The sequence below is a fragment of the Cucurbita moschata genome, unplaced genomic scaffold, assembly GCF_002738365.1.
Source record: "Cucurbita moschata cultivar Rifu unplaced genomic scaffold, Cmos_1.0 Cmo_Scf00028, whole genome shotgun sequence".
Lineage (NCBI taxonomy): Eukaryota > Viridiplantae > Streptophyta > Magnoliopsida > Cucurbitales > Cucurbitaceae > Cucurbita > Cucurbita moschata.
The window spans coordinates 1,346,954-1,358,051 of NW_019268544.1; the positions used below are offsets into that span (position 1 = coordinate 1,346,954).

General features: G+C 33.0%; 1 protein-coding gene, 1 long non-coding RNA gene and 2 other non-coding genes across 8 annotated transcripts; 3 read left to right on the forward strand and 1 right to left on the reverse strand.

The window, feature by feature from the left end:
* Window positions 1-86: 86 nt before the first annotated feature.
* On the forward strand, window positions 87-3,640 carry LOC111463618. Of its 4 annotated transcripts, none has more exons than XR_002713904.1 (9): window positions 87-499; window positions 974-1,210; window positions 1,504-1,590; window positions 2,357-2,523; window positions 2,608-2,781; window positions 2,874-3,025; window positions 3,143-3,234; window positions 3,345-3,443; window positions 3,528-3,624. It is a non-coding gene; the product is annotated as an uncharacterized LOC111463618 (long non-coding RNA). The 4 variants fall into 4 exon arrangements; XR_002713905.1 differs by having other exon boundaries at window positions 2,874-2,968; XR_002713907.1 differs by having other exon boundaries at window positions 3,143-3,355; window positions 3,528-3,640.
* On the reverse strand, window positions 2,114-7,140 carry LOC111463617. Of its 2 annotated transcripts, none has more exons than XM_023107635.1 (6): window positions 7,030-7,140; window positions 4,475-4,855; window positions 3,532-4,036; window positions 3,252-3,453; window positions 2,633-3,136; window positions 2,114-2,542 (listed from the first exon to the last, which is right to left on the reverse strand). In XM_023107635.1, the coding sequence occupies exons 1-6, from the start codon at window positions 7,103-7,105 to the stop codon at window positions 2,147-2,149; spliced, it is 2,064 nt and encodes a 687-aa protein (XP_022963403.1). In that variant the 5' UTR covers window positions 7,106-7,140; the 3' UTR covers window positions 2,114-2,146. The 2 variants fall into 2 exon arrangements, with proteins under 2 accessions (XP_022963403.1, XP_022963404.1); XM_023107636.1 differs by lacking the exon at window positions 7,030-7,140 and adding an exon at window positions 6,221-6,296.
* A 3,582-nt stretch (window positions 7,141-10,722) lies between these two features.
* Window positions 10,723-10,795, forward strand: TRNAA-CGC. Its single transcript has one exon. It is a non-coding gene; the product is annotated as a tRNA-Ala (tRNA).
* A 90-nt stretch (window positions 10,796-10,885) lies between these two features.
* Window positions 10,886-10,958, forward strand: TRNAA-UGC. The gene has a single exon. It is a non-coding gene; the product is annotated as a tRNA-Ala (tRNA).
* Window positions 10,959-11,098: the final 140 nt, after the last annotated feature.

Below are 11,098 nucleotides of genomic sequence, written 5' to 3' on the forward strand. Positions count from 1 at the left end.
TAAATTTTAAATTTTGTTCTATCAAATCTTTAATTTATAGTTAAAAAATATATATATATATATATATATATATATTCACTTTTTCTTTTTTTCATACACAAAAACCTCTGATAAAACTTCATTCAGTACGACCACCGTTCGTCTGTTTCCTCACGAAGGTGAGAAGCGCGCCAGACAACCAGAAAGAAGAGTAGAAGGCGTTCTCAAATGCTGGAATAATGATGTTTATGGCATCAAACGCACTTGATTCATCCAATTTTATCATCCTGTTCTTCCCACTGCTTCATCTCTTTGTCGAATTAAGCTAGTTTCATCCTGTTCTTCATCGTGTAGCAATCATGGTTCAGCTACCAAAGATCGCTCCCGAAACCGCATTTCTACTTTCCAGAAGTTCTGTAATCATCGAGTTTTCACTTCAAAAGCTTCAAGTTCGGACACGGATGCGGTGGTAGCGTCCACAAATGTGGAGGAAGACGTCGAGTCTGCTCAGCTATTCGAGGTTTTTCCTCATTTATGCCTTTAAATTTGGATTGATGTTTATAAATGAGATATATGAGAACATCAAGAGTAATTTAATGTTCGCACGCATTTTACTGAATATGTGGAAGAGGCTGACATGTTACTTGACGTTGAACACGAGAGAAGTGGTCTCCAGCTCCTGAAATTGAAAGTTATGTTCAGGAAACGAACTTCTACTTCACGATTAAAAGTAGCATTGCGTGGAAGGCGTTTGATGCAATAATCGTTCTGTTTGTGGTCTTTAATTCTGCAATGACTCCGTTTGTTGAGCAGACACCGTCGTTTCTAATGAGAATCAATAGATTAGTCATATGTTTGGCTGTCAGCGATTCAACGCGTGTCTGCACATATGTTTATCAACAATTTAAGAACTTCTTTCCTAGGTTTAGCCGATACTGATTTGATTCTCGAACTTTTTTCTTAATCTCATGTATGCGAGTCTTGAGTTTTTCAGAAATTAAAGGATGCTGAGCGACAACGGGTAAACAAGTTGAAAGAGCTTCAGAGGAAGGTGAATTTGCAATTAGAGAGGCAGCTTGTAATGGCTTCTAGTTGGTAGGGCCTTACTGACCATGCGGGGAAAATTAAAGGGAACTGAAAGAGATCCCGAGAACTCGCACAAAATTAATTTGAGTGATTGCAAGCAATGTCCAGTTCATTGAGTACTCAAATTATGGCCAAACAATGTCAGGTAGTCTCAGTACATTCTCTTTATATTTTAGAACGCGTGCACATTTTTCTTGTTTAGTTTATTTAGAAGCAAGAAAAAGGAAAAAAGAAAACAAAAAAAAAAAAAAAAAAAAAAAAAAAAAAAAAAAAACTCCACTGTAAAAAACGAAAGAGATATTACAAAATTTCTTGTGCCTTTTAAGACATTTTTGTTGTAAATTAGCTTTTAAGACATTCTTGTTGTTCTATGTCTCTAACACTCTCTGTTGCGTTATATCTTTGGATTGATAACTTGATGAGACCAATATATGCAAGGTTGATACCTTGTGATCTGGGAGTTCCTAGGAAGATAACTATACCACCACTCAAGCGCAGTGCACTTGGATCTTTGGAGAAGAGTCGGTAAAGAAACATCCTTGATCAATTTTTTGAACATTTCCTGTCTGATTTATGTAAAGTTTGTCCAGTTGGTTAATAACTCTGCTTTAGTCATTTGTTTGTTGGATCATATCATTTTTAGTTGGTTTAGATTAAAGTTTTTCTCGATTTCTTTTCACAAGGTTTTGTACACACCACATCATAATTAATATTTATAAACGAGAAGCATTTTCTTCCTTTCATTTATGCTTTGTTCGTATTGTTTAAGAATTCTATAAATTAGGACGCTGTTAACTTGAAAGGAGGGGATTGTGATAACTGGAGAAGTGGGCAAAGTGCATTGTTTATGCTAACCAAAATTACAACGCAACTAAGATGTGTTTGTTAGGTTGAATGGCACTGTGACCTATATGGGTCGCGATCTCATGTATTTATAGATGTGTATAATGAGAATTACATTGCAACAAACCATGAAATCATAGATTTGGTAACAAATAACAAGTAAATCAGTATATTATTTTACTATGTACAGATATGATCTATTCTATGTTTAATAGTGTTATTTTATTTTTATTTTCTTCTAGATTCTGAAGTATAATACAGAGGATTCAATGTCCTCGTGAAGTTTTCTCTCGGGAGGGAACTTGGGGAGGAGATTGGCAATTTTTTTGGCAGATTCTAAATATGATTTATGTTTGCATACTATTGCTGCTAACTTAGCCTCTGCATTGGCACACTGGTTTTCTAATGTTAAGATCTGACCATTACTGTAATTCTCCTTTTCGAGTAGGTTGGCGAGGTCTTTTTTCTTCAGAGTCCAGCTCCCAGTTCTCAAATTGAAGGCATACAAGGGAAGGAATCTTTGTCCATAATCAGCTATGAATTCCAAAGCTTTTAAAATGAACTCAAACTCCTCATTTGGCATGTAGTAGGGAAAGCTTACTCTTGTCCATCCAGGTTTTATTCCAGCATACCCCTGTTAAATTGTTAAAGATCAAATTCAAAGATTCGGGACAAATCTAATTGTTTCATGGTATGCAGAATTGAAAGGTCAATCTGATTATACCTTAGCAATGGCAGATCTGTACGCGTGCGAGCATGCTTCATCAATGTTTAGCAGTTTGTGACCATAAGGTCCCGCACAACTGCATCCCCCACGAGCCTGAATGCCGAACAGGTCGCTCAGGAGTGCTGCAACAAAAGGACCATGAAGAGGTTTTGCTCTCATACACCCCATCTCTCCCCACATGTAAAGCTTTTCATCCTTTTCTCTGATGTTAGTTGTACATAATTTATCTGTGATACAGTTGAGCGACGAGTTCGTCGAAGAGTAAATGATAAAAGATAATATGGCCTGTCGCTTAGAAGACGTCCTCCCTAAAATGCAGATGTTTCTATTCTGGTGAAGTTTCTTCAAACCCCTTTCTACATACTGGTGCTCTCGCTTCTCTATCTCTTGGTAGGTGATGTATTCTTTTACCCAAAAAGCCAAAGCTGCTCTAATTATTCCTATAATCTGTGGTGTTCCACCATTTTCCCTCTCTTCTATGTCTTCATAATACAGTGTGTCCTGCAGAAAATTTTCCAGAGAACAAGGAAACGCATCAAAATATGCCGAATTTTCAGTTTCGACCAATCGGATTCTGTTCAAAACACAATTTAAATTGGGTGAGTTTTTCATTTACCTTTTCACTGAAGCCATTGACATAGTTCACAGTGCCACCCCCACAAGTTGATGGAGGAGATGATTTCAATTTATAAAGACTTTTGTTCATCAGAAGGATTCCAGGTGAGCCAGGTCCTCCAAGAAACTTATGTGTACTTAAGAAAATAGCATCATAGCCATCGATTTCCCCCGACCGCATATCAATTTGCACGTAAGGACCACTGCACCACAAACGAACAGATTCAATAATCATTCTTAGTTGATGCTTTGATTCAAGTTAACGTGTGAAATTCAGGTACCTTGCAGCAAAATCAAAGCAAACATGGCCTCCATATTGATGAAGAAGTGTAGAAATAGCTCTTGTATCTGAATAAATTCCAGTGACATTACTACAAGCTGAGAAAGATCCCAAAATTGGCCTATTTCCAGCTTTCTTATATGCCTCAAGTTGAGATCTGAGCATCTCAACGTCTAAAAGCCCATTCTCATCCATTCCAATCTCCACCACCTCAGCCAAACTCTGCCGCCATGAGAGGAGGTTGGAGTGATGCTCATAAGGTCCAACAAAAACTACCCACCTTTCTTCTTCCTTTAGGGTCTCTATTACCCTCTCCCTCAGAATGGATGGCACTGCAATGCCCATCACCTCTTGCAGTCTTTTAATGGCAGACGTTGTGCCTTGTCCACAGAATAGAAGTGCTTCTTCTTCTCCACCGCCCAAGTACCTCTTGATGTACGTCGTTGCATCGGTCACCATCTTTGTTGTATGCTGGCCTACGTAGCTGTCGCATGTGTGCGTGTTGCCTGCAGATATGGTACGTAATCCATTGGATTACTTTATCAGTTGTTCTGTTTGATAATAATTTTTCTTCTTTTATATATATATATATACACATTTTGAGTTCATCCTGTGAGTGTTGGATGATGAAAGTCTCGTATCGACTAATTTAGGGAATGAACATGGGTTTATAATCAAAGAATATTCTTTCCGGTATGAGGCCTTTTGGGGAAACTCAAAGCAAAGTCATGAGAACTTATGCTCAAAGTGGAAAATATCATACCATTGTGGAGAGTCATGTTCGTCTGTCTAACCGTGTTGTTTGTATAACCGTGTTGTTTGTATATATGCAGAATCAGATAATGGCATGATATAATGCATAATATGCATGAATTGATATAGCCAACCCCTTCTAAGTTCTAAAATCAGAATTTAAATGTTAGATAGAGAAATATAGAACTAACCATAAAAGGGAAGAACGTTTCTGAGGATGAAATCTTCAATATAACGAAGAGAACGACCAGAAGCTGTATGATCAGCATAACACAATCTCCTTTCTCCAAATGGAGAATCAAACTCTGCATCTCCACCTATAATCTGAGAACGCAACCAATCAAGCCTTTCCTCCACCTTGCCGGAGAAAGGAACGCCATCGATCTTCACCGTCTGAAACGTCCTCGACCGACTGCAAACTTGATAATCTCCGTCGCCAGTATGGACAGTGCTGCCACTTTTTTCATCTTCTCCGGCGGCTTCTGCATACACTCTGGCACTCCTGTAAGTTTCACCGACATGGGGAGCTTTTCTCAACGTGGGCTTCTCCACCTTCAACTCCATGGCTTTAGCTTTAGAAGAAAAACAACGAAGTTATAAATAAGTGAAGTTGTGGACGGTGGACGAGGTTTTGGAAAGCTTGGAAAGTTTGGATTTCCGGTGGGTTTATACACATTTTCGGCCGTTTGATTGGACAACAAATAGATATTTGAAAATAATAAGCCTTAGAATAATAATAATAATAATAAGATAATTGTATTTTATAATATTAGATTTCCTAAAGTGCTCGTTTGGTCTTCTAGAAAAACATCTCGAATTTAATCATATATCTTATAAAAATTGTGAGTTCCTATAATGGTGTTTTTTAAGTTCACAATTCTGAATCGTCACTTTTTTAACTTCACTATTTTGAATTGATTTTTTCTTTTTATCTTACAAGGTTTCTCTATTGGAGCTTCTTTAGGTCGGCTATTCTTGGATCCCAATTTTTTTTCAGGGTTCATAGATTTTGATACCATATTAAATAAACATGAAATTTCGTCTAAAAATAAATCGGAAATAAAAGGAATAACTCATGTATTAATGAGCAAGTGTGAAAATGGGTGTCTATGTATATGTTTTGTTTTGTGAAATTAATTCTACAAACTCTTTATTCTAAAAAAAAAAAAACTCTAGAAATATTTTCTAGAAAAAAAATCCAATTTATTATATAAACATGAAAAAAAAAAGAAGAAGAAGAAATAAATGTAAAAAAATAAATTGATAAATTTTAATACAGACCCACGAGTTTAAAATTATCTCAACCTTCAAACAAAAATACTAATAAAATAATTTTATATCCACGTTAAATTATTTAATACAAGAGGTCCATTATAATTTAATTATAATTATATAAATAAAATAAAATCTTGGTAGAAAAAATCAGGTGGCGACGTTTGGGAAAGGCAGAACATTGGAAATACGAAAATGGGTCCAATTTTGCAATTGGAAATTGTTTAATAAAATAATAAATAAATAGGAGATTTGGAAAATTGGATCTCCCACAGCAACACGGTTGCTTGGTTTCCTTTTTTTTAATATTATTTTATTTTTTAAAATAAAAAATAATTGTCAAAGCATTGAACATTGAAATTTGAAAATTGTGAAAATTGACCAATATTGTAAAATTCTGCCGTTTTAAACTTTTAATTTCATAAATGAAACCATATTTTTAAATGTATTATTTTTATATATATGAAATAAATCTCTAAATTTTAAAAATTAAAATGGATGAGACTTGTAAGAATAATATTTATTGGATTATTTAAAAAAAAATTAAATCTCACAACTTTAAAAGTTAAAATTGATTTATGTATTATAATTATTATTTAATTACAAAGACCGCACGTAAAAATGTGAATCACATGTATTATCCTAACACATATTATGATAATTACCCATTTAGTATCATGAGACGCTATGATAGGCTCGACTCGTCTCAGCTCATTTGGGTAAAGTCTTCTAGCATTCCCGCTTATGCACCATAAGAGAATTGGTACAACTCAGTAAAATAGGTTAATGGTTCACCATAACTACAGGAAAAATTATTTAATTTTTTAAATTAAGAAATCATTGGTTCGATTTTTCTTGAATATTAATATTATTCCAGTTAAAGGTATGGTTTACAAGAATTTTGATATTAAAAATGCCACGTCATTTATTTGCTTAATAATGGAAATTGATTTTAGAAGCTAAAGCATTCAAACCATGGAATTCAACTTTGAGTTTCTTGAAATTCCAAATCAAATTGAATCCATTTTTAAATTAAAAATAAATAAAATATGGATCCCTTTATAATTGGTTCTCTTTATTTATTATTATCATTATTATTATTATTATTACAAAAAGAGCCACAACCATGTTTATTACTTATTAGACCCTATAATGCTTCATGAATAAATCCATTTAATGTTCAAAATCAATCTATTTTTGTAAAATTTTGTTTTTACTACGTATTTTTTTACTCGAACCTACTATGAACTAGCTCCAATTTTTCAACTTTTTTCTTCTATTTTATTTTTTACATATTTTTCTTCGACGTGTAATACAGAACAAGAAAACTTAACTATAAAAACATGTTTGAACGTATTTCAAATTTATAAATTTCGAGGGAAAAAAAAAAGTCTAAGTAGAAAGAACAAAAACGAAGAAAAATGAGAAAAAATCGTGGAGAAAGATTAGATTATATATACGTATATATACATACCTTGAATTAGAAAGGAGGTTGTGTTGTTGGCTTTGAAATGGGATGATCTCTTACTCTTAGACAGCTTTATGCCCATTTTGTAATCTGTTTTAGAACAATCTCTCTATCTTTTTGGTTCATTCTCCAAGAGAGTTGGAGTTGGAAGGGTATTTATACCAAAACAAGATGGGTGACATGATCTTTGGGGAAAGTGATGAGATGGGTAGCTCTCCAACTTTGACCAATCATTTTAGATATCAAAAAACTATGGTGGGCTAAGCTTAATGATATCATTTTAATATTGCTTCCATATTCAACTTAACCCTCTGACATTTTTCGATAACATGACTGTGTTATTTGCTTGTTATTTTTAAGAGGGAAGATTACTGTTCCTATAAACCAATACGAGAGTTATTTTAATATGCTTTGTTTCTCACTTACATATTTTCTAGAAAAAAAAAACTTTTAGAAAGGTCACTTAACATAGAATTGATCCTATGCTTATTTTTAGAAGTTTTTATAATTGAGTCACTGAGAAAGAAGATGTAGACTTGGGCCACTAATAAGGAGATAAGATCAACCAATTATAGTGGAGATGATCCCTTCTTTTGTGTGAGTGGGATGCAGGACTCTTGCTTCATCCGCCCGTTTGACTTATGGCATCATCGACTTGTTTTTCAACCTAAGTGATTTCATAACTCGAAAAAAAGATCTCTTTTGGGATCAGCCCCGTCAAAAGAAGTTATGCACCTTCACCAAATGTTAATGAAAGCAAGTCATTTCATCCCTCTCTCATCTACCGAAAAGAGGGTCGAGGGTAGCACGTTCTTTTTTGGGACCTATGCGTAGGCTATCACAAACGCACCTTTAAACACTTTATGAAGTGCATAACCCTATCGACTTTCTGCTAGGGAATGACACAATCATTGTTGATATAAGTAGTAATTTCAATTCTTGTAAATCTTTCTCAACCATTCTATTCTCAAGATCACTTTATATTTGAATGTGATATTGGTTCGTTCATGTACCCTTTCTACTCGAGCATCACAAGAATTCATGTCAATTATTATTGAAGTATGATTATTAAGACCCGTATACGATCTCAAATCTAAATCATTAGGGGTATTTATGTTAAATTACCTACTCAAAGAATTTGAGGGTGTCATATACTTATTTAATTAAAATTAGGCAAATGATCTAAATTAGCCTTTTTTGGCCACATGAGTCATATAAACTTATATTTTTAAATTGCATATTTAATATTTTAAATAAAGGTGTATTTATTGCTTCTGACCAATGAGAGATAAGCTGGCCGATTTAGGCCATTTTCCTTCATTGTCACCTAAAGCAATAAATAAAGCCTTCATTTAACTTATTTCCTTATGTCAACGTCCAATATTTTTTTAATCAAAATAAAAATCTAAGAAAAGTAATAAATTTTTTTTTTTTTTATTTTAGGATTTTTGGCCGCTTAAAACTCGTGCCTACTGCCGATTTGACTTAACCGATCGACAGACGTTTAGGTCGCACGAAAAATGGGTGCTTATGCGAGAGAGAGAGAGAGATAGAGAAAAAAATGATCGAGGGAGAAACTCACTGATGCGAAAGAAGATGACGACAAAGTGATCCGATGTGAGGATGTTGGAGATGGAGCTGACAACGTGTTCGTGTTGCACAAAAAAAAAAAAAAACTTGTCTTCGTTCCACACTTGAAGAATAACTTTAGGGTTACGATTGTGAATCGCCGGTGATAGTAATGAAGCTTGTTAAAGTCAATGGCGACAATTATGATGAACGATGATCAACGCTAGAGCTAGTGTGGGCAAGATGACGACGATTAAATTAATAAAAGCGAGTTTAATGAGTAATTTAGATCTAACGCAATTTTAAATATATGGTTGATTTTCTAAAATAACGTATTTATTAGAATAGGTATTTATTAACCCAAAGATAGAAAGTTTTACCCCATTTGATATATGAGTGAAAATGTAAAGTTTTTTGAATATTTATTAAGTAATTATTAGGGTTTGACAATTTTTCTTGTGGTACTCGGGAATCGAGTTGGGTCGAATTTGAATATTTTGTAGTGTCAATCTAATTGTTCGGGTTTGTAAATTTTTTTAATTAGGTTAGTTCGAGTTTTTAGGTCGTTTATTCAAATTTTTATTTTTATTAAAAGTAAATAATTAGTGAATAAAATATCTATTTTCTTATTTTCATTCATTTAAAAAAGATGGGTCATTTAAATAGTTATAAATTATTTTTTAAATTTGTTAGAAAATAAATAACAACGCAATCGTACTAACCAACCCAACTCAACCCATAAAGCCTTCATTTATTGAACGAAATCTAACCCAAATAAATTTATAACCCAACCCAAGTCGTACAATTGGGTTAATTGAGATTTTCGGGTCAATAATTTTCTAACCACCCCAAAATTTTTCGATTCACATCTAATAGAAATTGAGAAGTTGTCACAGTGTGAATGTCTCGTTAAGATACTCTTAGCTTTTGAAGTAGGTAGCCATTGATAAATTTGATATTGATGAAGCTTGACAATGCAAATTATTATGGCAAGATTGATCTAGGCCCACGAATATCGAAAAAAAAAAAGTACATTAATGGAGGCTTATTTATTATTGGTCCCAATATATTGGTAGAACAATTAAGATCTGTTTGACTATTGCATTAATAATAGTGGATATGAGAATATGATATCATCAATTTCATTGAAAGCTATGAACAGATATGAACAGATGGGTAGGATTTTGAGCCAAAATTATGAAATGAAATAAAAATAAAATAAGTATACGTAACCAAAAATATATATTTTTTAATATTCAGGTCGTTTTGATTCCATAAATCAACTCAATTCATATATTTTTTTTTTATCTGAATTCAATTCAAATAAGTTTATAATCCAATTGAAATGATACGAGTTAGATTGATTTTTTTAACACCTGTAGTTATTATGCAGAGTATTATAATATTTATGGAATTAAATTTTCTATGGTAGAATTTTGTTCGAGATATCGAGATAGATTATTTTTATAAATACATATACATATATATATATATATATATATATATATATATATATATATATATATATATATATATATATATGCAAGTTGTTGGAATAAATTCCAAACATAACATGTGAACAGGATAGAGATTACGTTCTCAAGGATAACCTTACCCATCAATATCTACTTCAATGTTTTTCTTCACTTTTTTTTTTTAAATATTAAGTTAAATTTAGGTTTTATTTTTTTTATTTACAAAAATATAGATTTTTTTATTTTTTATTTTCGCTAATCATTTTTTTTATCATTCTTGTACCGAACAATTGTTCCATTGCAAAGTTACGAGCTCGTTTGTATTAGTTCCTCACTCCATGTGGTAGATCGCTAGCTTTGTATGTAAGAGGTATGAAATTTGATACCCACTTTTATTATTATTATTATTATTATTATATATTTAGATGAAAAATATAATTTCCACAATTTTTTTTGGATGCAAAAATATAATTACTCAATATTTTAAAAAATGTATCTCCCATGTGATAGAACATTAGCTTCATATGTGAGAGAGGCACGAGGTTTGATCTTCTGCATTTCTATTTTCCAATAGATATAACATTCTCAATTTTTTGGACACAAAAATATAATTACCTTAATCTTTGAAAAAATATATTTATTTTGGACCCCCAATGGGGGTGTAGCTCATATGGTAGAGCGCTCGCTTCGCATGCGAGAGGTACGGGGTTCGATTCCCCGCATCTCCATTTTTGTAGATTTAACATTCTCGTTTTTTTAGACACAAAAATATAATTACCTTAATCTTCGAAAAAATGTATTTATTTTGAACCACCAATGGGGGTGTAGCTCATATGGTAGAGCGCTCGCTTTGCATGCGAGAGGTACGGGGTTCGATTCCCCGCACCTCCATTTTTATAGATTGAACATTCTCGTTTTTTTAGACACAAAAATATAATTACCTTAATCTTCGAAAAAATGTATTTATTTTGGACCACCAATGGGGGTGTAGCTCATATGGTAGAGCGCTCGCTTAGCATGCGAGAGGTACG